Source organism: Peromyscus californicus, unplaced genomic scaffold, assembly GCF_007827085.1.
Source record: "Peromyscus californicus insignis strain IS unplaced genomic scaffold, ASM782708v3 Scaffold_11__1_contigs__length_118956290, whole genome shotgun sequence".
Taxonomy (NCBI): domain Eukaryota; kingdom Metazoa; phylum Chordata; class Mammalia; order Rodentia; family Cricetidae; genus Peromyscus; species Peromyscus californicus.
The window spans coordinates 93,883,564-93,910,513 of record NW_026294402.1 but is presented as its reverse complement, the minus strand read 5'-3'; the positions used below and the strand labels follow the sequence as shown (position 1 = coordinate 93,910,513).

Sequence of the window (26,950 nt, the reverse complement as noted above, 5' to 3'; positions counted from 1 at the left end):
CAGTTGGGAGCATTGAATTTGATAAGCCATGACTTATAGTATTGATAAATATTAGTAATTAGGAATGTTAGGAAAAGAATAAGACTTTCCCTCAGAAGCCTATAGTTGAGTTGTAAAGCCTGAACTAGCCTAATAAGAAATCAGTAGTAATCAACAACGTGCTTGCCGACTTTTGTGGTAAAAATAGAACAGGATGATGCAGCTGTCTTTAAGGCGTTTGTGCCCCTGTAAGTAACCTCAATACAATTCATTGGTTTGCCAAGTTTGGGGGGAAAAAAACAAAGAAGAATCTAGAAAGCAGTAGAGCATAGTTGACTGTGGTCTCGAGACAACTTCCAATAAGTATTAACCCTTCAGTGTCTACCTTTACATCAGCCTTACAAATAATAGACACACAGGGTAGTTTTGAGAGCCTAATATAGAGACATTACCAAGACCAGTGTCAAGGTCTTTGAAGCATCTCAGAAGTAAAATTGAACGAGTGGACACCACACTCATTCTAGCGTGGTATTAGGAAAATTAACAACAGTGATTGATACAACTCATTAACATTTTAGAACTGGTGGAATCTGAGAGAGGTAAGAATTTTTTAAGCTATATTTTGCTTTTGTAACTGTAGATAGAATTAATTACTAAAAATGAATGAATGAATGAATGAATGAATGAATGAATGAATGAATGAATGACTAAATAAAAGTGATCCCAGCCATGTTACTAAGGAAAGGCTATCATTGGTGATTAAACTGCAAATTCTCTTTTAGGGTGAGCATGTAGATAGTACAGACTGTTGATGTGGTTTGATCTGTCAGGAGTTCGCAAATGTGCTTTATAAAGTTCTCCAATAACGTTTCAAAGCCAGTTAGAACTTTAGCATAATTAAGAGTTGAGCATGCTAGAAGAAACAATCTTCTGAATTTTGCTTGTTTTTGCATTTAAACTTTTTTCTTCTAAAAACCAGTCGAAGAAATATATCATATAAACATGACTTCCAACCAATACCACTGGATTGATTTAGTTATCAAATGCTCTTCATCAAGCTTTTGCCTTTATGAAAAAGCAAATCATTGATGTCCCTGCTTTCAGACTTTGCCTTGTCTGGTTCGAATGTGCAGTAAGGAGAGATTGCTAGAGGAGAGAGTTGAAGGAGCTGAGACCCTCGCCTATCTGATTGAGCCAGACGTTGAGCTACAGAGAATCGCTAGCATAACCGATCACCTCATTGCCATGCTTGCTGACTATTTCAAGTATCCCAGCTCAGTGAGTGCCATCACTGACATTAAAAGGGTATGTTCTTCTGGATTTTAAAGTGTTCTTAGTGCACACAGCTGTGAAACAGTGGATAATTCCATCTGAGAGCCCACTTTATTTAAAAGGGGTCTTTTATCTTTATTAACATAGTAGTTTTCGAGATTTTTAAGATCAAGTTTGTTTAATATTTATTATCAGGACATTTTTCACTAAACACAAAAGCAAGAAAAAAATTATATTCTTGGCTCGTTAACTAAATCTCCAAATTAGTGGGGTCCCTACATTGAGTGTTGACATTATATCAGAATCTAATTCAATTCAGGGTCACAGAATCATCTCTGGTGCTCCTTTCCTTTCTCTTTCTTTTTCTTTCATTCTTTCTTCCTTCCTTCCTTCCCAGTCTCCCCTCCCTTCCCTCTCTTCCCTTCCTTCCTTCCTTCCTTCCTTCCTTCCTTCCTTCCTTCCTTCCTTCCTTCCTTCCTTCTTTTTAAGGTCAAGGGTGGTATTTGTCTTACTTTCACCTGGTTGATCTCAGTTTACTATCCACCAGTCTTCTCCCTTTTCCTGTTTTCCCATTTTGGTTTCACACTGTGCTTTTGGCCTGAGGTTAAATGCTATAATACCGCTTAACCTCAGTTTGGGACCAACTAAGGACCAAGCCATGTTTATTTTTTCTGAAAGTAACGTTCCTTGGAGTTTGGTATTCCTTTTACTTGTTTGTTCTATCCATTTCTAAGAGAATCTATTAACATAACTTTATTTAAGGAGGTCATGGCAGATAGGATAATGACTCTTGCTTGTGGTCAGGACCAGTTTATGAATGTGGCGGTGGTCCCAAGAATGAGTGCTCTCTTCACCTTTCTCATGCTCTGACATCTGAAGCCATCTAGCAGGCAGTGGCCTATTTGTCATTTAATGTTGAAAATAAATTATGGGTATGCCTTTTCTCTGTCTTAGGAAGGCCTGAAATAACTGTCAGGGGTACTTAGCATTAGTTACATGCACTGTGCTCTGTTTAAAGTTCTATTGTCAGAAGCCAGATATGATGACACATGTCTAACGACCTTCAGGAGGCTGGGAGGGGGGAGTCGACCGTGAATTTGATGCTAAATTGTGCTACATAATAAAAGATCCTACTCAAAACAGGCAACAAGATAACTAGTTATGTGTCCACTTGTCCTTGGTAGTGTTCTTTTCCTAGTGGAAGTGATGGGCGCAGTGCTTATCTGTTTCCCTGGGACATTTGCTCACACTGATAAAATATCTCATCAATAAGAAATACGTGAGCAAATCCTGATCCTGGTCTCCAGAACAGCCTGAGCTTTCCTCCCCAGCAAGGCAAGGAGAAAAATGAACATGCCCCAGGAAACTGTCCTGGAAGCATCTGTGTAAGCACACGTAACGTACTTAACTCGTGTGTGGAAGATTATTCCTGCTCTTCAGAATTGTTTTTCCATTTCATTTCTTTCATTATAAAACTGGAATAATTTTTAAATGATCTCCAAATGATAAACATGAGTAAAAATTTGATTAGTAATCTTTAATTTTGGTGTTGGATTATCCAAAAATGTCTTAACTACGAAAGTATAGATATTAGACCTATGGAGGGAAATTCTCATGTTAATAAGTGGATGGTATCAGTCCGTATTTGTGTTGTATGGTCCAAGTTATGGCTGTAATGTGGTTAAGACTTGAAGGGTCCGATGCTCCTGGACTGAAAGCTAAGTGAGTGCTCACATTGTAGAGCCCTTCCACAAGCTGTCCGTGTTGGCGCTTTTTGAGCTACTCTGACGAGTGTCTTTATAGCTACCTCAAGTAGATACTGCTTACCTGGTGTTGATGGAGCACTTGGTTATCCTAAATCCATAACCAGTGGCAGCTAACTTAGAAGGCTTAGTAACAAAGCTGACCCACTGTCTGGGCTGTAGCTGATTCGGTTAGTGCTTTAGAAGGTTTCAGAAGAGGGTTTTATAGTGTTCTCAACAATACCTGCAAACTAAGTAAGAGTTCACTTTCCCAAGATAATGCCTTTAGGAGGTATTCATTTAGATCATTATGTGACTTTTAGTTTAAGAATGTTATTGATAAACCTTGTATAGTTACAGTTCATACGTAAGGATCCAGAAAACAGGTTTGTGGAAGAATTGCTAACAGTGCCATTTATGTATATTTAGACATAGCAGTAATTATTTTATGCCAATAATTAATTTTAATAATTGTCTTTAAAAACCCTGGACATAAATCTAGTAGCTTGTGATGGTGACCCTAGTATATTCTTCATTGAGGATTTTCACAGAGGGTTCCCTATTTCTAAAAGTTTTTTAAATGCGTAAATTAGAAAAACATAGGTATAATAGCATTCATTTTGTTCAACTTGCAGTTGGAGACTGCAAGTCTAGGCATGCCTTCGCTTTGTGCCTCTCTTTTAAGGAGCTAGTGGAAGCAGATGTCAGTGCCGCTGACACTGCCATCTGGGAGGACTGGACTCTAACAGCATGCACAGTTCCTTTCATGTATCAATGCCAAAGTTAAGGTTGTCACTTTTAGACAGAAGTAGACTGCATTTTAAGTCATGCTGACATAGTCACAACAAGATCTCAACTATGAACATAGCCCAAAAGTAACTAGAAAGTTCATGTAGTGACAGTACCAATGTTGATAGTTGCTACTTTTCCTGAAACTCAGTTATTTTTGTTTTATTTTTATTATTTTACTATAATGTTATATTTTATTAAGATGAAACTTACAACTAATTTGGAATTTATCCTCTTCCCACTTCCTGTAGCTTGATCATGACTTAAAACATGCCCATGAACTCCGCCAGGCTGCATTCAAGCTCTACGCCTCTCTTGGAGCAAATGATGAAGACATCCGGAAGAAGGTGAGTCTGGGAGAGGGGCGTCCCCCAGTCCTGACAGCCAGCAGGCAGGGAGTGACGTCAACCTGAAAGTCGTGGTGAAGAGCACTAACAGTGACTGTTTGAATATAATAAAGCAGAGTGACAAAAGGCATAATTGAAGAATGAATGGGACCTGGATTTGGGGTGTTGTTTGTTTTTAGAACGTAGAGTGGCATGGCCATGCTGGAATGATAAATAACTGGCCTGCTGTTTTTTGTCATTAATATGGATCATTATGTTGCACACTTTTGCATGTGTTCTGATAAAAATCATTTCTAGCACTGTGAAGCTTTAGACACCTTGAAAGATCTAACACTAGAATTGTAAATGTTATTTATGGATATACCTTCTAATGCCATTGAGAAGTTCAAATATCTATTGTATATTGTTCTTTAATAATGTGGCTTAGTTTTATGTTTTGATTTTTTAATTTTAATTTTATTTTATTTTTGCTACTGTGCAAGTTTAATGTGAATAAAATCTTTGTGGAATGATGATTTTATGTTTAGTGAGTGGTCATCTGAATTTTCCAGCTCTTCTAAAATGTGTCACTGGTACCTCGTCCCCATGTTAGTCTAACACTGAACTTGTGTTCTTTATGGAAGTAGTTCTAGGTAAGATTTACAGTGTAGTGTTAAATTCTAACCTGGCTCCCTACACAAACTAAAAGGCTAGAATTTACCACTCAAAAACATACAGTCTGATAGATTCCACACAAGGGGATTACAGACATCAACCAACAAAACCACATGTCCTGTCACGAGTGGTCACAGTAGAAGAGCATCTAGACACTATTTATTGAACATGATGATTTACTGACTCTCTCCATCTGTATTGGTATTTTAAGGAGATTTGTGAGAGAAATTAAAAGTATTGAAACTTACCATGAGTTTTTATAGAAGTATTTTAGTCTTGTTAGAGCAATAATGGAACCAAACTTAAGTATGCTGGATGAAATAATTGAACAAGAACCATCCTTGAAGAAACTGAAGTAGCAGCAATAAGGTTAAATGTGTGAGGAGCACATCCAGTATAAAAAGCACAACTAACAAGCTGATTTCTCCAGTGTTCTCAGTCTAGTTTAACTAGCGAGAGGCTTTTGGCCTCTTAAAGTGTTTTAGTATATGACTTATAAATGCCATTTTTATCACCTGTGACTTTCACTTGTGAACTGTTACTTCAAAGCAAACATTAGAGATGCAATATTATGTGTCTAGCCATGGTTTATGGATGTTGACACTGAAATATTTTGTTCACTTTAGACATGTGGTGTATCACAAGAGAAGATGTTTTGATGGTAACTCGTATAGATAAAATTAATGATGACATGGACTATGTAACTTAAATACATGCTGATTTATTATTGGATTATTAGGAAACAGGAGGAATATTTTATCCATCCTCACAGCTCCAGAAGACCATGTCACAGAATAAAAAGGAGTTAGATAGATGGAACATAATGGGGATAGGATGTTCATTTGTACTTCTTTGTACTTTTGTTTTTGTCAATAAATGATTGTTTTGGAATTAATGACTTAATACGTGGTACCATGTTCTAGAAGTGCTTGAAACATAACAGTCTAATCAGTAGTCTACTAAAACTTGTATTCCCAATGTGTACAATTTCCTGGTAAGGCTGTTGATCATTTCTGTAGAAAGATAACAAATAAAGAATAAGTTATAATTGTTAACTATAGTTTTTATGTGTGTGGTAAAGAAAAGTTACTGTGCTATTCTTCTGTGATGGGATTACATAGAATTTTTAGGAAGTTATTTAATCCTGGGAAATTGGTGAATAGTTTACAGTTCATAGAACTCACTGAAGAAATTATAAAGTGAGAATTATTAAAAAAAATTATGACAAACTGATTAAAGGCTGGTCTTAGAAGTGGGAAAAATCTTTATTTTTGGTGTATAAAAAGTGATAACTCTTACTTGGAATGCTTTTATTACTATTCTTTTCTTTTTATTGAAATGATTATTTCGATAGATTGAATTTACTTTTTCCATGAAGTATTTCTTTATCTTTTATACTTATGCCTTATGTAATTTGATGGTATTCTTTTTTGTGTAGATTCTTAATGTACACTATTATTTTTTAATGTAGCATTTATTCGTGTCAATATAGAATTTCAGTGTACTGATATGTGTAGATAATCCTGATAAGAAATTTCAAGGACTGTAGACCTATCCTCCCAGGCCCACTAAAACAAGCTTATTTATTTATCCATCCATCCATCCATCCATCCATCCATCCATCCATCCATCCATCCATCTATCTCATGTTTCAGCATCCATCTATCTTATCTATCTATCTATCTATCTATCTATCTATCTATCTATCTATCTATCTATCTCATGTTTCAGCTGCAAAGATGAAATGTGCAGTTGGTCTGGTTTTCATATTATAAACAGGAACATAATCCAGTAAGTAATATGTGTCACAATGTCCTATTATGGCCAGTTAAGGAAAGGAGGAAGAATAAATACAAGAAAACTAGAGCAAAAAACAGAGAGAGTGAGAAGTATACACAGCCATTAAAGGAAGATAGCAACCATCTGTCTTCCTAGAATTATGTCTCTCTCTCTCTCTCTCAGTGCTTTTAAAGATGGCTTAAGGTCTGTTGTGTTACCGTTTCCTGATACCTTTTCTCTGAGTCAGACAAAAACTAAACATGATCTCCATGTCAGAGATTTGCCATCCCTTCTTTGGAATCTTGTCACTGGATTTCCATTAGAAGCAACAACAAACTCAGCTGTCCTGTGACTTAAGAAGAACTCAGTAAATATCTGTTGAGCAGGAGTTGGGTGTGGGATTGCACATCTATAATCCCAGCACTTGGGAGGTTGGAAGCTGGAGAATCAAGATTTCAAGGTCATTCTCGACTACATAGCAATCTTGAGGCCACTCTGGGCTATATGAGATCCTATATCAACCTTCCCCACAACCCCGAAAAGCAAATAAATAAATAAATAAATAAATAAATAAATAAATAAATAAATAAATAAATAAATGCGATGTTGAGTGAGAATAGAAACAAAAATGCAGAAATAATGCACAGCGTGATGTGTCACTTAGTATGACTGGATCTTCCTTTCTCCTATGCACAGCAAAGTTGGTGTTTTTATTCCTAGCATTTGTCTTAAAATTACTCTGACATACATACTTATTTCTTAACTGCTTGTAATGTCTGGTCAAAAGGGTAAAAGAAAAAAGGTTCTGATTGTAAGAATGAAAAGCATTCCCATTGGTTGTGTCAAGAAGAGAGAGAAGCCCAAGACAAGGTGGGCTCCATGAGTTTATTAATGGGAGTTATACCTTGCTACATTACACTTAGAAGAATTTGGCTTAACTGTAACAACTGACCCTGATTCTTAAGTGGATTATGTTAGAAAGAATAAGGACATGGACAGGAAATAAGAGCTCAGTAGAAGAATCCAGAATGTTTTAGCTATCACTAAATTGACAGTAAAACCAAGTAAGCATTAACTGTGGTCTCTGTCAGGGGCACATCCAATTTCTAATGATCCGACATAGTAGTACTGGTTAGGAAGTGGAAGTTCAGATCATGGGACAGGACAACAAGACGTAGAGCAATAAGCTTTCAGATACGGGTGTTGTCAGTGGACTGTTAAGGCATGGAGAGCCAGGAGTAGCGAGCAGTCCTATAGACTTGAAACAACTTCTCTTCTATTGAAGACATGAAGACCATCTTTTCATTTCATACCTCTTGACCATCAGGGACTTTAGAAACTAAACAACTGTTACCTCTCTTTTAATCTCTTCAAGGAACTAATGGAGTGCTTCAGAAATTTAGGAAGTATACATTGATGAAAAATGGTAATGGCACAGAATAAATTAAACCACAAGGAAATTAATAAACAAAGGATGTTGTTTTTGCTTTGGGTAAAAGTAAATATATTAGAAATGTTAATGAGATACTGATTGTCATTATTGTACCTTCTAGGGTTCTGACTAGGAGAACCTTTCGAAATGCTTTTCTTTCGTGTCTGAGTACTTAACTTTTAGCTGGAGAGAATTTTTGATGAACTAGAATGTAAGCTCTGTGAGAGCAGGTACTTTTTAAATTTGTTGTTCATTACTGTATTTCTAGACTCTACAGCTCTGTAGCTGACAATAAACATTTGAAGAATGAATGACCAGTGAACAAAGTAATCAAAGTGATGGATGAATGAGCTGTGTTGTAGAATTACATTATTCTGTAACAGTTCTTAAACTTGATTAGGAGCTTTCCCCACTTCACCAGCAATCCCATATGTATGAGAAGAGAAGAACTTTAAAATGGGAGAAGTAAATGTCTGCTCCTTATGGGCAAGGGCTTTCGTTAGATACAGCATAGAGGAAATAGAAATGATTCTCGGTTTTCAAGAGCAGGTAATCCTAATTTCTAAATGTCTAGTAACCTGGGTTATGAGTCAAAGAGAACATGTTTTATGTCCAGGTAATCTTGACTATTGTATCCTAATCAGAAATATAGGAGTAGTGCTGGGGCTGTAGTTCAGAACTAGCATGCCAAGGCCCTGTGCTCCATCTTCAGCACTGCAAGATGTAGAAAAGATTTCCTTCTTTTTCTGTGTGTGATTATAAAAAAAATCATAGAATGTACAACTGTGAATCTGGAACAAATTTTCTAGGGATAAACGTATGATGTAGTTTGTAGAAATTAACCTGACTGGGGATTCAACCTGTTTGTTAAAGTGATATTACACCTACATGAAGTATCTTCCAGCTAATCAAGGGTTTCAAGGTCAGTTATACATTGACTAATTGAACTGCTGTCTCAGCTGTATGGGTTGCCTAGTAGAGGCAGCATAGAGAGGGATGAAGAACTGGCTGTTAGCTTCAAACCCAGTAGAATGAGAAATGGTCAGGCAGCAGCTGATAGGGGCACGAGGGGTTATTTGAAACTATTATAGAATGAAATTGAAATCTAACTGCTTTGGGGATGTCACTTTTAATCCTTTCTAAATGCTTTTGATTTTGTATTTCAAGAACTGAAAATTCAGTTTGTCTCCTGGGGAGGAGATCTACAGTAGCTTTACATGGCCTAAAGCAAAACAATCAAGGCTTGAATTCTTTTTTTTTTTAAAGTGACAGTGTCAGGCTATGTTGCCCAGGCTAGCTCATACTCCTGGTCTCAAGTGAGCCCTCTGAGTGGCTGGGATTATAGATGATACCATTGGACTAGCTTGCTTTTTATTTTTAAATTGAACTTAAAAAAAAAAATCTGAGAGGTATAAAGGCAGAGAAAATAAGAAAAAAAAATAAAGAAAAACAAGAATCTCCTTCCTGTCCCTTTTCCTGTCAAGAAAAATTCAACATAATGTATTTATATTTAGTGTGATGTCGGCCAATAATAAGCACTCAATAAATGGCATCATTGTTTGATTACTTTAAATTACTTCATGGGAGAATTTAAATAAATACCGTATATGTCTTTCATGTGTTTGAAGAAAAGATGAGCAACATTCGAGATGTAAATAAGGATTTATAATGAAGAAAGTGATTTTATGGTGTAAATTGCCCAAAATGTCAGTAGGCTCATTTTAGAAAAAGAATTCTTATATTTCAGAAACATACTCTTTGTGTAATGAATCTCTTGCAACAGATTTATTTTATACTTTGAACTTAAGATACATTTAAAGATCTTGATTTGTAAAATGTTATCTATGATTATCTAAGTCTCTCCAGCCATGATTGGCACTAACACTGTTGCTCTAAGTAATCACCATTCCTAGGAGACAAATTCCCTAAAGAGAAAAATATACATTTATTTCTCTGTTTTTAATGCTATAAGATTTTTATATTGTGTATTTGAAGTCAATTTTCATAATTTATGCTTTCTTCAAATTTTGTTAAACATTCACCTTGAAAAGTTTTATCCTTTGTTATAGTTTGATTTTATTGTTATTTGGTCCTTTGGTTAAGAGTATAAATGACCATGAATTTATGTTTTCAAAGTTTTACAAAGTGGGATAGTTTATTTCATGGTTATTTCAAAAGCACAGCATTGGATTCTATATTTGTCTTTTTCCTTGGACAGATGTAAGGAATTACTTCTAAGCCTTACCTGTGTCTTAATTGAACTTTCTCAGGGTTTTCCATGGCACCACAGACATAACGTCCTTTAGAATTTGGCTTTGCTATAAGTACAAGTTCAGAGTTTATAATTCCTTAACTTAATTGGTGACTAAATTGTAATTACCTTCTTAAAGCTGACCTTCCAAAGAATTCTAAATGAGCCCTGTAACATTCATTCATGGTAAGTATTTTTAAAGAGAGAACCAGGTTTTGCAACATGCCCACAGTAGTGAGACCCTTGATCTTCAGCACACTGAATGCAGCAAAGCTGTGTGTGGTACTGCTCTATACACAGTGGAGGCACTTCTAGAAGACAGCCAAAGATGTTTACCTCAGAACCTCATTAAAAGGAGACATGGAGTTAAGTGTTTTCATGCAGTTCATGGTGTGTAGTTGATAAGCTCTTTATAATTTAGTTAAAAGACAGGTGGTTTATAAACCAAAAAAGGGGATAGAATATGGTCTTTACATTTGTAAAGCAAATGGGCAACCTAGGTAGATTCTTCAGGAGTATTTTGTCTGGACAGGAAGCATTTAGAGAAACTTTGGAATAACAAAGCTTGATAAAACTGAGTGTGAAAAATCAGAGTTCTTGTTATGCTCGTTTCCATAGTTAAAATGCCAGCCCAGGAATCAGCAGGACACATGACTTGTTACCTGTGCAGTTCTTGCCTATAAGAATGACTTGTGTTTTCAAGTGGTTGAGGGAAGGCTCTCAGCAAAACCACTTTTTGACATGGGAATAGTAAATTCAGTTCAGACCTGTGCCCTTATGGCTCTGTCCCAACACAGCCATGCTCACTTGTCTGGAACTCCCAGGGCAAGTTGAATAGCTGAAACAGAAGCAGAGCCCCTCTGGCTAAAGGATTTACTTACTGTCTGGCCTTTGTACAAAGAACCTATCACTCTGTGCTGACACTACATAGCTTTAAAAACAAAACAAACACCATAAACCAATTTGGTGGGAAACTATACTTACTGTTTGTCTTTGGTCTGTAAAAGGAAGTGCGGCCCACAAAACCAGGAGAGTGGGAAGACATTGTCTGCCTTCCTGCAAAAACCATTATTAAGCATTAACAGTGTGACACTGTCACTAGAGATTCCCTTATTTGAATGATGATGGCATATGGGACCCTTGGGCAAAAGAGATTAAAAACTGTGGCTTTTATTTACTGTATAAACTATTCCTGGATTCTGTGGATTGCTTAGGAACATTGCTGAGTAAGATGCTATATCTAAGAGAAAAGTAAGCAAATATAAAGCATGTTGGAGGGTCGAAAATCATATAATTCAAATAATCCAGATATACTCTACTTTGAAGCTGAATTCCATGTGACTGGAACAGCCATTGATTAAGAACTCACTATGTGCTGGACACTTCATGGTAAACTTGAGTATGTTATCTCTCTCTCTCTTAAACCTCACACCACCCTGTGAGATAACTGTTCCGGACCTGGAAGCACGCAGTCTGAGCAAGGTGGCAGCTAGTAAATAAATCTAGAATCTGAGTACTGTCCCTGTTTCTCTGAAGCCAATGCCTCTACTCCTCACAGTATATTACTTATGTAAAGTCACATACCTCTAATAGAGTCAAAGGATGATGTAAAGGGTAGGAAGAGTGAGTGGATTTGTCTAAAATGGGGAGCTTGGTATAGAATTACGGAGTGTATGCTAGCAGATGGTAGGGCAGCACATGGAGAACACATGACAATTTTCTCTGTTTGGTACTAGGTAGATAATGAGATCCATTTATTTATTTGTGTGTTTGTCATTCATGATATATCACCTATGTAGCCAGGAATGAAGCATAGATTGGTTTATACCTTGTAAGTTTAAAACAGAGGAGAAAAAATTGCTGTATAGTCATTCTTCCCAGGTTTCATATATATATGGAACATCTCATTTACACTGAAAACCAGTTTTGCCATGATTGATTAACACACACAGAATAAGAATGACTGTAGCAGGACATGGTAGTATAAGCTAGTCAATGCTTGGGAGGCAGGAGGATCATATATTGAAGGCCACATAGCAACGAGCACACTATGATTGTAATCAGGATGAACACACGAAGGAGTTTGCAAAGGCCTCTTTTGAAGAACCTTTGTTGGAAAGCTTCCCCACTTTTTTGCTTCCACACATGGAAATTAGTTTTTTCAGAAGTTTGGGCCTATAGAGTGGGAAATCTACATGTCTATTTCCTTTGCATCAATTTAAATGTTTTTCTAAGGGTACTATCTAAATGTGATTATATTGTAAACTATTCTAGAGAAGAAATATTCAGATACTATTTCAATCTATGGCGTTTTCCTTTTAAATAATTTGTTTATTTTTATTCTTTTGAGGTGCTGGGATCAAACCCAGCATGTACATGGTAGGCAAGCCACTCCACCAATGAACTCCACCCCCAGCTAGAGGTACCATTTCAGAATTTTATTTTGTGGACAGATTTAAACATTGCCCTCTGGCTTCCACATGAACAAGCAATCTTGTACACCTGCACACATACAAATATACTAGCATGCTAGCATACACACACACACACACACACACACACACAGAGAGAGAGAGAGAGAGAGCTTCAAATATACTTTGAAGAAATGTGGGTTATCTCTCTCAGCTCAACTTTTCCTGGGGAATAGATTTAAACTTGAGGTAACATGTGAGATCCTTTGATCTTTAATAGTCACTACTTTGTCAAGCTGTAGTGTTCATCACTAGAATGTAAGCTACATAAAGGCAGTACCTGGACTATTACAGGCATTAGGCTTGTATTTGCTCAGTAAATTGTGACCTTAATATGCCTGGACCTTAATAAAGACTGTGAGGTGTATGACTATGCATATATGGAATAAATTTCTTATGTTGTACAGTTCCTGGGACAGTGCACAGTTCGCATCCCTGGGATAGTAAACAGAAGGAGGTGGAGGAATGTTTATTGCTGTTTGAATGGTGATGTATAGTGGTTCTGTTTATTTGTTAAACTAAAGTGTAATTTGGTGGCTGCATTAGTTCTGTGCTGATGTAAGCTAATGATTGAACTTAAAATTTGAATTCATATAGTGATACTTGTTGTGGGTTTTTTAAAATACAATATAACACTTCTAACATCATAATATTTGTATTATTTTTTTGTTGTTTGGGGGTAAGGAAAAGTTGAGCTGAGAGAGATAACCCACATTTCTTCAAAGTATATTTGAAGCTCTGTGTGTGTGTGTGTGTGTGTGTGTGTGTGTGTGTGTGTATGCTAGCATGCTAGTATATTTGTATGTGTGCAGGTGTACAAGATTGCTTGTTCATGTGGAAGCCAGAGGGCAATGTCATTATCTTTCTCTGTTGCTTATGACCCCTCTATTTCCTGCACCATTATGAAAATCAGCCTTTTCATTGACTAACATGAGATTTTACATTCACAGTTCTCATCTAGGTGAAGGTTAGAGCTGAAATCACTGTTCATTGCTGTCTATGGCAACACTTAATAGATTGAAACAGTGCGGTCCACGCCCACCAACTCCGTCCTCTGTGACAGGTCCTTCCTATTTCCTTCAGCTACTCGCTGCTTGCTTTCTCCTGCTTTAACTAGACTTCCTAGATGCAGTCATTTATCTTCATAGATCTGGGAGGCTGCCTTTTCTAGTTTCAAAGTTTGACTCTAGCTTTTTACTGCTGTGGTCAGCTCTGTCTTCTTTAGAACTGTGTCACTACACTTTATAGAACTTCAGGGAACCTTTCTCACAATCACATTCGAAATTGTAAAATGACTAGACTGATGTTAAGATAATGACCACTTTATCATCTACCCCTTTGACCCCAAACCCACCCACTTTAAATTGCTTACAAAGTTTACTAATACCACTAAAACCTCAAGATATGAGGCTTGCTTTTTGTAGTTTGCTTGACCTGCTTTAAGCATAGTTTAAAGTTCAGACTTAAGTTTTTTTCTGGTACCTGAAGAATGTTTCATCCTTAGTCTTACTGAGGAAGAATAATTGATTCCAAGTGTTTTGCTTTGTTTCTTTAGTCATATATTTCCAATCCTTCTAGCTCTTCATAAACTCCTAGGTAAAGATGGTATATGTCCTGGCCTTAACTGGATTATAGGTCGTCTGGAGTTTATTGACGGAGGACTGAGAGTTTCTCTTGTATCTAAAGGATATCTTTGGGTTGTTGACATTGCTGTATGTACAGTAAACCATCTTGGTGTTATATGGGTTCCATTCTTTCACTGTTTCTTCCTCATGCCCAGAGGTCTTTTGTTCTCCCATCCTGTTCTACTAGATGCATGTCCATTCCTGGAAGAATTGCAATAATACAAATGCGGCAGCATGCAGATATTGACTACAGATACCAGTGTAACACTTAGTCCATTGACCTAAACCTCATCAGTTTCAGATTTAGTTCTGTAGTTACATTTATAGTCCTTGTCCCTAGAAGAAAAGGAATGACCTCCTCCACTTGAAAGACAGCCTATTACTAGTACCCCTTCTGGTTGGATGCGGTATCTGTAATAAAGGACAGTATCTCTTTTATGGAATCTCCAACAAGACCCGTGGGTCATTCAGACAACTTCCACTTGGCATTACTCTTACATCCTTGAAGGACCTAAGATTCCATTCTAGGTGCTAAGACTTGGTCCCTTCCAAAGTTTTGGAGCATGGTACTGGGGTTGTTAAGAGGTATCATAGAGAACATGGTTTATTGCTTGTGCCTTTCCAACCCCAGATCTGTAAAACAGTGTGGCAATATCATGAGTCAGTGGACCTTGGTGGTAGTCACCTCTGAGCCCTTCCCTGTTGAGCTGAAAATTTGTTGTCTGTATTTCTAAACCTTTCCTTAAAGCCTTATAATCCCATGTTTATCCTCATTTGGTCATGGTATTCTCACTGTGGTGTTCCCCCTATACCCCAATCAACATGGCTTCAGTGCTCAGGCTGTAAAGCCTTGGTTAGATCATGTTGTTCATTCACACAAACTCCCTGGATGCTATTTTGAACTGGAATTCTATGTTCATATTCTGATTTTTGTATTTTTACCCTCTTGTGAATCAAAGTCTCAAGTTTTGAGCTTCCTAGAAGAATCCTGGCAGGGTTACTGAAATCTGCTTTATAACAATTTAATTTACAAATCTGTACCTATATGTAGATGGCCCAGGAAAAGTCAGTTTGTACCCAGATGGAAAGAAAGACTCTCAAGATAGCCTTACTGTTAAAAAAAAAAAAAAAAAAAAAAAAACAACCTTAGGAATTAAGTTTTTGTTAGGAAATAAGTTTTGTAAGCTTCATGTACCCAACTTGATGTATTCAGTATAACAAAGGTAAAGAAAAAAGGGACAGAATGGAGAGGTTCCAGTAATTCCAGTGTTAAAGTGGTGGGCACTAACAGTTCTTCATCATCCTCTCTGAGCTTGGTTACTCCCTAGAAAGGTCATTAATGATCATTCCCCAATTAATAGTAAAAGCCCCATTCTTCAGAATGGTTCTCTCTCCTCCCTTCCTTTCTTCATGTTTCTTTCATTTTTCCTCGCTGAAGCCCATGATCTTGTCACTCCTTTAGATGCCTTTGCAGCTGTAGACACAACACCATAGCCGCTCTTCAGCACCAAGTTTGATAGAGCAAGGACTCTCGCCATCATTACTATTTCCTTGAGTTTTAAACCGTGTTCATGACTAGACACTCATATTTGCTGAATAAATGAGTGCAGGAATGCATGTAGGAACTGGATCATTTGTCCTACCTGGTTTTGATACATGTTTCACTAGGCGTGGTCAGTCCCTGACTTTTTTCCTGTTTACCTTGCTTTCCATAGTGCTTCTGAACAATCTAATGGTCTTGTCCAGGGAAATGGATTGTTGTTTGCCTGCTGATATCATGGAATGATTGCTGTCTCTTCATTTTGCTGAAGACCTAGAGAGGGAAAGTGGATTGCCTAAGCTTATATAGCAGATGTAACATTGTATTTTACATCTTCCACCTAAGCTTATATAGCACATGTAACATTGTATTTTACATCTTCCATCACTAGATTGACTGGCCAATCATTTTATTATGGTTAACACACTGTTCCCTCTCCCAGGGCTGTTGATTGTTGACCTCAATAACTTTGGGAGGGAGGTCATAGCCTTGATGTGGGGCTATACTAAGCTTTTAGAATTTTCTAGCCTGTCTCTTATATGGAATTAGGATCTTTCTTGAGGCTAAGCAGTTTCAAACATTTGTTTATTTTACATGTATTTGTTTGTGAGAAGTGTGTACACAAATACTATTTGTGTGCATGGGTGTCATGGTTCATGTTTGGTGGTCAGAAGACAATTTGTGGGAGTCAGTTCTTTCCAGCATGTGCGTTCCAGGAAACAAACTCAGGTTGCCAGGCTTGGTGGGCAAGCATCTTCACCTGTTAACCATCTTGCCAGCTGCATTCAGGTATTTATGACCTGTTGCTATATTGAGATAGTCTTTATTAGATGTTTATATGATTGCTAGACTGGTAGATTTACTTCTTTGGCTAAATGTAGCCAGTAAACATTATCCGTAAGTCTCTATCAAGTCTTGCCTATGCCTCGGTTTCCCAAGCACCTGAAGAGAGTGCTGATAGTGTTTCCAGGATTTTAGAAAGTAATCCTGTGTCTCATTCTCCTATACACACACAGGCTCTGATGAAGTCACTGTAAAGATACAAGAAGGAAATGGGGAGGTGGTCTAGGGGCTCATAGGAGAAGGGCTTTAAGCTTCATGTACCCAACTTGATGTATTCAGTATAACAAAGGTAAAGAAAAAAGGGACAGAATGGAGAGGTTCCAATAAGAAGTGGGACTCTGAGCCACAGGCTTGTGGTCCCCATCTCTCAGGAGCCTGAGGTGACAAGATCACTTGGGTTCCTATGTTTGAGTTAGAGACTCAACTAGGGCAACATAGACAGACCCCATCTCAAAAAGGAAAAAGTGGGCTGAAGTGGGAGATGGGTACCACAAGGAACATGGGGATCTCTTCCAGGTGAGTATAGGGTGGGGGGAGGGACTGGGGGGGAACCTGTGGTAAAAGTCTGACAGGTGGGATTGTGTCTGCTGAGAAGCTGGCAGGCATCTACATTGGGAGAAAATTAGAGGAGAGTTAAAGAATAGCTAGCCTGAGAAAGAAGGCATATGAGAGGCTAGAAGTGATAATGGGCAGAGCATGGATGCTCGTAAAAGGTAAGAATGTGATTAGGGTTGGTTTGGTATAAGGAACTTAAGCATTCTTGTACTGTATTGTACATATTCTTGGGCTATTTAGACACTGAACACTATATGAAAATTTCCTTTCCTGATCTGTGGCTAAAGTGTGGTTCCTGTTCTCTTTCTTGTTCCAAGTGTGTGTGTGTGTGTGTGTGTGTGTGTGTGTGTGTGTGTGTGTGTGTGTGTGTGTGTGTGTTACATGTATATATGTGTGTTATGTGTATGTTTGTAAGTGAGAGGACAGCTTGCAGAAGCTAGTTCTCTCCTTCCACCATGTAGGTTCAGGTGCTTGATCTCAAGTCCTCCGACTCAGTGGCACATACCGTTAGCCCCTGAGGCTTCTCACCAGCCCAAGGTTTCCCTCCACCCTTCCTCCTCTTAATGTGTATGAGTGTTTTGCCTGTATGTCTGTCTGTACCACCTGTGTGTACCTGTCAAGGCCAGAAGAGGGCTTTGAATTCCATAGACTGGAGTTAGAGAAGGTTGTGAGCTGCCATGTGGGTGCTGGGAATCAAACCTGGAGCCCATGGAAGAGCAGTGCTTTTAACCACTGAGTCGTCTCTCCAGCCCTAGGTTCTCTGTTCTTGATAGTAGAGGTCTCTTTACTGGTCACTGGTAATTGGAAATGACTTCTGCTGCTGGGCTCTGAACATGCTGAGGTTTCTCTCCTGTTCTGAAGTCCAGCTTCTGAATCCATGTCACTCTAGGTTGGTGGTCTTAAGCTTAATCTTCGGTTGCACACTCAACTCACCTTCTAAAATCACAGGTTCCTCTCTCTGCAAGAATCTGGTTTAACTGGTGTGTCCTGGACATACAGGCTATCCACAGCTCCCTCGTATTGGTCTGAGCTAGGTGTTCCAGGTGAGAGTACCAACTCCTCCCAATGATGGATCATTCATGTTTAGAACTATTAACCAGAGCAGTCTTACAAGTGTTGCTAAGTGCATGGACTCTGCAGTCAGGTCAACTTCCTAGGATGTCAGTGAGAATGTTCATACTAGCACTTAGAGAAGAGATAATAGAGGAGTCAGATAACCAGAGACTATAGAATGCTTAGCAGGACGACTGGCTCACACATGAACTCAACAAATATCCATTGACGATGTTAATGTTTTGTGATTATACTAACACTTTACTAGGAAAAGTCTATTTTTCTATAGGCCCATGCAATTTAGCTTAATTTCCTCTGCATGCTATTCTTTTATCAGTACCTGACTTAATGAAGACTGATTTCAGGGTATCTTTTAACCATAAGAAACAAAGCGTAATGATTGTTGTGGTGTCATGTATCAGGGCCTGGTGCTGTGGTAAAGGATAGCAAGGGTTACTTGTAAATATTTCACTTAGTTTAAATTTACTTGGTAAGGTGGAGCCTCAGAATAGCTATGTCAGAACCTATAGATTTCATTCACTTGATGAGGACATTGTGGACTATGATTCTTTATCATTCTTAAAGGGAAACGTCTCATGGTTTACTTGCATCCCCTCACTCTAGATCGTTTATGCACACCTCTGTAGAACTTATGCTATGTAAATTTTGTTTTAAGCATCTTTAAAAATCAACATAATTATGGCTGCCATTTATCCTGGCTTGTCCTTAGTGAGTGTTTATCCCATCTCTAGTGAGCTGCCTGCCCCACTGCAAGGTGATTGTCAAGAGGTAAAATCTTTTGCTAAAAACATGAACTCTTAATGGACACTAACATACTTGCATTTACAAGTGGTGAAGTTTGTCACCTTCATGTTGTTATTTATGCAGCATTAACCTTTTTCTCCAGATCATTGAGACTGAGAATATGATGGACCGGATTGTGACTGGCTTGTCTGAGTCTAGTGTCAAGGTGCGGTTAGCTGCTGTCAGGTATGAGCTTTACGTGGTCTGAATAAAAATCCCTTGCTGTGTGTTTAGCCCGTTTCCTTTCCGGTCCTTCACTAAGCGCAGGATGCAGATGTTCCTGGAACGTCTGCTCAGGTGAAGTCATGCAGTTGCAATGTTACCTAACAGAACCTCCAACGCCCGAGAGGTGTCTTGCTGTAGCTGACTTAGTATCGATAGCCATGCTTGAAGTGTCCGTTTGTACTAGTGAAAAGCCAAGCAATTGATTTGGAATGTGAGTTTTGGCTTCTTGGGAAGCTAATTTTGATCATTCTTTATAGATGTTTGCACAGTTTATCCAGATCTGTACAGCAGCTTCGAACCAGTTTCCAGGATCATGCGGTGTGGAAACCTTTAATGAAGGTGAGAAAGTCACAGCAGTTGGCACAGAGCCTGTGAGCTGAGCTGGCCAGCAGCACCCAGGTCTAGGATTACATCTGATTCTTTCATAGAACATGTTGATGTTTATCTTGAGTCAGATGTTCTGAGCATCTACAGACTTAGAGAATGCATTTCTCAGGGCAGCGTTTCATGTGTGGGAGGGAAGTCCCAGCCCATGCTTCTTTATTAGCTTGAGCTCTTAGTACTCATTTGGTCTTCTCTGTGTTTCTAATTACTCTTTAAACTTAAATCAAGAGTTTTCCTTGTCGTCTTCGGGTCATAAAAAAGAAAATAATTGGCTAGTTATAGATATAAAATAAGATTAACTCTGCTTTTGGAATCTCCTATGCCAGCAAGAAAGAATTCAAGGCAAATAAATCTGAATGAAACTTAAAGGGGGCTGGCAATTAGTTGCTGCTAATAATGTTAACCCCCATACTGAACCACAGTCATCTTGGTCTTTGATTTTTTTTTTAATGTCTTAAGTATGCATTTCATTTTTTCGGTAGAATTTTAAAATTTGTTTTTTGTTGTTTGTTTTTGAGTACTTACTAAGCATTAAGTGAAGCCTCCAGGCACATCGGCCTTGCAATAGCCATCTTACCCTTGTTTAAACTTCAGTTTAGAGTAGGGACGTCAGTATGGCAGAAGTAAGAGGAAGGTCAAGCAGGACAAATGTGAATTAGACTTTAAAGGAAAAATGAACAGAAGGATTTCTTTCTGTGAGCAGAAATGCTGTGCATGAAAGATGTAGGAAATAGCAAAGCTGCCTTCATGATTATCATAGGATGGAGTGTAATGAGACAGACTGATGGATAGATAACCAGGTGGGAGCTAGGTGATGCATGTCTGATATCTTAGGAACTGGAAAGTAAAGGCAGGGAGGTCATGAAGTGAAGCCAGTTGGTCTGTATAGTGAGACTTTGTTTTTGTGGGGTACTGCTGTTATCTGCTTTAGAGGTGGAATTGGACCATTGCCTTGGGAATTAGCGTGCTGAGTGGTTCTTATAGGAAAGTTGGTCTCGTGGCAGAGTTTATGATTTATTCTTTGAGGTCTTGAAGTAAGATGACAATTGTTGTTTAAGAAACAATATGAGCCAGGTGGTGGTGGTGCACGCCTTTAATCCCAGCCCTCAGGAGGCGGAGGCAGGCAGATCTCTGTGAGTTTAAGGACAGCCTGGTCTACAGAGTGATTTACAGGACAGCCAAGGCTACACACTGAAACTCTGTCTCAGAAAACCAAAAAAAAAAAAAAGAAAAGAAAGAAAGTATGAACCCTAGAGCTACCTCACTGGAAGGCATGACAGTATTGAGTATGTGATTTGTGTTTAGGTTTCTATGATACAGCCTTGTGAGGCTTATCAGGACAAAATACTCCTTCAGGTTCTCCTTTGCTGTGGGCCTTCCTTCTCAGCCTGTGCCATTGCACTTGTCCCATTTCCTTGACATGATTCTCTGAGCTTCTTTCACCTTATTTCCCCTAATGGACATATGGCACCCTTTTGAAAACGACTCACTTCCTTCTGTATTTTTGTTTCCTGAAACTCATTGAGAGCCCCCACCCAACCTCAGGAAGGTTATTTGCCTACTCTAACTACGACCTTTCCACACTGGTAAGGTACCACCTTGGGAGTTGACTGGTTTAGGTCAACAGAAGTCTGTTTCACAATCTCTTATCTAAAACCAATGGAGCCAAATGTGACATTGTTAGATTTTTGAAGGCTCACCTCAGTTAATATTTTCTTTTACAATTCCTACTCTTTCTTTTCAGGGTTTTGTTTGTTTGTTTATTTTGAATTACAGCTTGATCATAATTTATTTAAATTATCCATTCAAGACCTTTTAACTATTTTCTGTTTCCCAAAATAACTTCTTTCATTTCTGGAGTTCTTTTTTCTGGTTACTCAGCTCAAAATCTCTATCATACACATCAAGGATAGAACAAGGTGACTTCTGTCTACTTCTGCAAGGGCAAAGGTTGGAGGAGCAGCTTAGAAGAGTTTTGTACTCTTGACTATATGTGACTTCAACTCTCAAACTATGATTTAGTCACACATTTAAGATATAATATTAGATACAGATACTCATACACATTTTGATTTCTCATAGCTGAGAAGCTGCTTATGTATCTAATAATTTTTCTTATTTGCCTTTCCATATATTTTAATCTGTTGGTTAACAAAACACAAGATAATAGCCATTTAATTTTAATAAAAAATTTTGTTTGTGTTTTAAATTTTTCTATTTGGATAAAATTCATATGTATGTATGCATGTGTATAATTTTTTGTTCTGGGATCAAACCCAGGGCCTCATACATGCTAGACAAGCACTCTACCAACTAAGCTATACCCCAGCCCTATTTTATTACTAAAATTCTATTTGCTTGGCAGTAGAGGTCAGCTTCTGAATTGCCTTATTTTTTCCTACACACTGACTGTCCAGTATGAGAAGTCAGGTTGAAAGATGATTGTTCAGGGTTTTACTTAGTCATGACCTCACCTTCAGCATTTCAAAATTAATGACCTTGCCCTTTTTATTCTGTAGGTTTTACAAAATGCACCCGATGAAATCCTAGTAGTAGCCTCTTCCATGTTATGTAACCTTCTTCTTGAATTTTCTCCAAGTAAAGAGGTTAGTATCGTTTTCTCTCACCTGGCTAAAGTGTAGTCAGTCACTGGTTTTTTGTTTTTATTTGTTTATTTATTTTGACTTTTCAAGACAGAGTTTCTCTTTGTAGCCCTGGCTGTCCTGGATCTCGCTCTGTAGACCAGGCTGGCCTCAAACCCACAGAGATCTGCCGGCTCTGCCTTCTGAGTGCTGGGATTAAGGTGTGTACCATCACCTCCCAGCTTTTCTTATTTTTTAAAAATAATAGTTGGTGTTGAAATTTGTGGATTGGGTTGAAGAACTGCTTCTGAATTGTTTGATTTGGGTAGAGAAGGAGACAAATCACTTATTTTTCAGTATTGGAATGACTTCCCATTACCTGTCATGTTCAGCCTACTTCATAGATGTTTCAAAGCCCAAAGTAATATTCCCCTGTAGTCTCCACTGCTTGGGAGACTGAGGCAAGAGGGTTCCATGAGCCCAAGAATTTGAGGCCAGCTTGTCTATAAATAAATAAAATATATCACAGTATGTGGTTAGCCTGTATTGAAATTGCACGTAAAGAAATAATTATAAAAATATAAATAATAGACTATTTTCAAACAATGTTTACTAAAGAATAAATTGAAAAACAACTTGTCTTTGAAAACCAGGATTGTAAGTCATTTCAAGGAAAAACTCCTTGCATCAGAAAGTAATATTCAGTGGTCATTGTTTGGGCAAGAACAAATACAGGGTTTTTTTCTATTATTTCTATTCTTGACAGTTTTCAGAATTTAGTGGTTTTCACTGCTCTTCCTGTCTCTCCCCTCCTCCCTCTCCTACTGAAACCCTTCTTCCCAGAGAATCACTCTCTTCCCGTACTTTTGTGTGTGATCCGCTGTGTTGATTAGGGTGGCTTGCATGACCGTGCATGGAAGTTACTTACTAGAGCATGGGCAGCTTGACTGTGGTTACACACTGCAGAACATGACACCCTTCTTTCCCAGCAACCGTTAACTGGCAGTAGACCCTCAGGAAGGGGTGGAGTCTCATAGGCCCCTTTGTGACCATGATGAGATGTTGATTGACAGCCCAGTGTTGTGTGTGCCCTTTCCTGGGTCTGTACAGCTGAATTCCTTAAGTTCTTTCTAGTAACCACTTGGCATGTGGCCTTGAAAGGTATTCGTTAATGGTAAATCTTCATCTTGTAAAGTTTGGATTTTTAAGAACTCTAGAAACCCATTTTCAGCTAGGTATTCTAACTATATTTGGTAGTTAGGCTATTGTGGCCATGAGATGTGGTATGCCTTTAAGAACACAGTTGTGCTGTGTTCATGTCATGGACTATTAGTGCAGAGAACAAGCCTGAAATGAGTTCTGCAGTGTGTTTGGATTGAAGAGAACAAGAGCAGGGAAGTAGATGGGGTTATAAGAGTCTATGTGAAATGGGCCCGTATTAGGATGCCTACAGACTGTGTGTGTGTGTGTGTGTGTGTGTGTGTGTGTGTGTGTGTGTGTGTGTGTGTGTAGGGAGGGAGGGAGGGAGAGAGAGAGAGAGAATGAGAATGTCTTCCTCAAGTTAACTTTTATGGTGCATTAATTCCTGATTAGAATTGGTGAGATGGAGAAGAGATTATACTGTCAGTGGTGAAGCAGACACTGGTTTGCATATCTGAATATCTGATGTGGACTCTGTTTTTTATTGTTATTTATTTATCATTCTTTCTTGCTCCTCCTTTTCCATTCAGCCAATTTTGGAATCAGGAGCTGTAGAGCTGCTTTGTGGATTGACACAGAGTGAAAACCCTGCTCTACGAGTGAATGGGATTTGGGCTTTAATGGTATGTTTCTCCCTTTTAATGTAACAATTTACAAGAAATATAGAGGTATTATCAAGTTATGACTATGGAATGTGTTCTGGAATTTTCTTTCTTTTGTTTTTTTTTTGGGGGGGGGGAGGTTTCAAGACAGGGTTTTTCTGTGTAGCCTTGGTTGTCCTGAAACTTGCTCTGTAGGCCAGGCTGGCCTCGAATTTACAGAGAGCTGCCTACCTCTGCCTCCCAATTTCTGAGTTTAAAGGTGTGCGCCACTATTGCTCAGCTAGAATTTTCTCTTTAAAAAACTGGCTAACAAAAAAAAAACACACAAAAAAAAAAACTGACTAACATAGTCCAGTTTTCTAATGACTTAAAGTCTGAAAGATTCTGTGTTCATCATCTTTCAGGTTCAGCTGTGAATGAGTTGTTTGGTCATATAGCGATTCCTCATTTGGGAAATGAAGTCTGTGTTCATCTGAATGCACTACTTGTCATAGGAACTGCTTATTTTATATGTGCATATAGGGATATTCTTTTCATTCTTTACGTAGTAAACCAAGGCATAGAATGATTGCTGTTCTAACTGACACATAAAATTTCATGTTTATGGTGTACATGTTTTAAAAGATAGACATTCTGAAGTAGAATTCTGAATTGAACTAATAGAAGCATCACCCACATAGCATATTTTATAGAGTAGTTACCTTGCCACAATAACTTAACTGGTGCATAAATACTTAGTAATTGAACAATTTCTGGTAAATATAATAATAGTTTCTACAATTATGAGATCAGAGCCATTTTTCTCAAGATCATTAAAGTAAACTTTATTAAATTTTGAAAAGAAGTAAACCTACATGGATTTTAAAAACACACTTACAGTATTTACAGTGTAATTGCTGTGTATCGGACCAAAGCTAGGTGCTTTATATTTTTATTGCTATTTTAAAACTATCTGATAACTTTATTTAGTGGGGGAGTGTGCACACATGCCATAGGTGAGGGGACACCCTGGGGGTGGGAGCCCGCATCATTGATAACCTTGCTCTCTGATAGGTCTTCGTTACTTAATTAAAATGAATACCTTACTAGAGGATAATAACTACATATAAACCACCATTTTTTTTAAAATCTGCTAATCAAGAGAGATTTATTTCTGGGGTAACTTACAGCTAATAGGGATTGGTTACAGGATCCGGGAGAGATGAGGTACCATCCAGCGGACAACTCTGGTTTGGTCTCCCATCTAGCTTCTAAGACCACGAGGTATCCAGAAGGGGCAAGCAGGTGTACACCTTGAGTCTTAAGGGGCTCCCTCTTAGCCACACCCCAGGGGCAGGTCATAGGCAGGTGTGGCAGTTACCTGCTGTCACTCTAGGGGCAGTGTTTCAAGGTCAAAGCTGGAACAGCTACCCACTACAACCTCCCAATTGTTTTTGTATGAAAATAAACCTTCATAGTCAAGACATCATTGCTATGAATAGTTCAAACTGAGGAACACCTTGCTGTTTCAGGCAAGGACACTTTCAGGGACAGCCTCACTCTCCCTTTGTAATGCTTTGTGGCTTAGACAGGATAAATCATGGCTGGTCTGACTCACCATAGCATTTCTCAGTTCTAATGTGGTAAAACATTCAACCTTTGAACATTTCCCTTCTAGAACTTTAAAGGGCAAAGGCAATCAGATGTATTGGTGCTTCCAGTGTTGCTGTTTGTTTTTGCTCTTTTGGGGGGCCCGCCACCCAGCTCCCAAATAAATCACTCATGGAGGCTTATTCTTAATTATGAATGTTCGGCCTTAGCTTGGCTTGTTTCTAGCCAGCTTTACTTAACTTTAAATTATTCCATCTACCTTTTGCTAAACCACCAATTTATGAGAGACTTTTACAGCAAGTGTTTGCTTATGAATTGTTATTTGGCATTTGCTGTTTTTTTTTTTCTTTAGACATAGAGCTTGGATTAAACTGGGCTAATCTATTATATGAATTAGAAAATAAGTAGAAACAAAGTAACCACTGGCCATCTGAGTTGCTAGTAGTCAGGGCATACCTCCCACCCACTGAGAATTTCCTGTGTGATAGGGTGTGCCATCGTAGCACCTAGCATAAAATACATAAAAATATTCTCAAAGGTAATAAATGGGTTTGTTTTGTTCCTCTTACAGAAGGATATCTAAGAGTGGTTGTTAGTGCTCTCTATAAGTGAGTATTAGAAAAATAGTATTACATTTAATACAGTGACCATAGACATGATTCTTGTAATATCTTTAATTCTTTCAGAATATGGCTTTTCAGGCTGAACAGAAAATAAAAGCGGATATTTTACGAAGCTTGAGTACTGAACAGCTCTTCCGGTTACTATCAGATTCCGATTTGAATGTACTGATGAAGACATTAGGGCTTCTTAGAAATCTCCTCTCCACTCGGCCTGTAAGTAACATCCTAGGATTCTCCATTGCTCAGCATCTGTGAGTGAGTCAAATGCTGTTGACTCCAGAGAAACAAGTTCACATATGGGGCTGTCACTTGCACAGATGCTCGGGAACTGCCATGCTGTACAGTCCCCTACCCGCCACCACTGCCTGCATGTCGGGTCTCCCTCCCTCCCTGGTGCTGGATGTATACCTGCCTTGACTTGTCACTTTATCTGGTTTGCTGACCAGAGTGGGTCTTCTCATCTGCCTGGTCATTGTCTCTGAGGCCTCTGTTTCTCTTTGAAAATTCCTCTCAGTATCATTATACAGAGACTGTCCATCCCCCTGCTCACATATTGATGTCAATGCAGAGAGAAATGGGTGTGTGAAAGAGTATGAGAGGCTGAGCCT

General features: G+C 38.4%; 1 protein-coding gene across 4 annotated transcripts in view; it reads left to right on the top strand.

Moving 5' to 3' along the window:
- Armc8 (armadillo repeat containing 8) overlaps positions 1-26,950 on the top strand; it is a 97,682-nt gene that overhangs the window by 50,241 nt on the left and 20,491 nt on the right. For 3 of the 4 annotated variants that reach the window (XM_052717950.1, XM_052717941.1, XM_052717933.1), the window contains 7 exons: positions 1,084-1,284; positions 4,034-4,129; positions 19,240-19,322; positions 19,619-19,700; positions 22,265-22,351; positions 24,058-24,150; positions 26,406-26,555. In XM_052717950.1, the coding sequence (XP_052573910.1) occupies positions 1,084-1,284; positions 4,034-4,129; positions 19,240-19,322; positions 19,619-19,700; positions 22,265-22,351; positions 24,058-24,150; positions 26,406-26,555 (792 nt within the window). The remainder of the gene's footprint in view (positions 1-1,083; positions 1,285-4,033; positions 4,130-19,239; positions 19,323-19,618; positions 19,701-22,264; positions 22,352-24,057; positions 24,151-26,405; positions 26,556-26,950) is intronic. The other variant, XM_052717958.1, reaches the window with a different exon arrangement.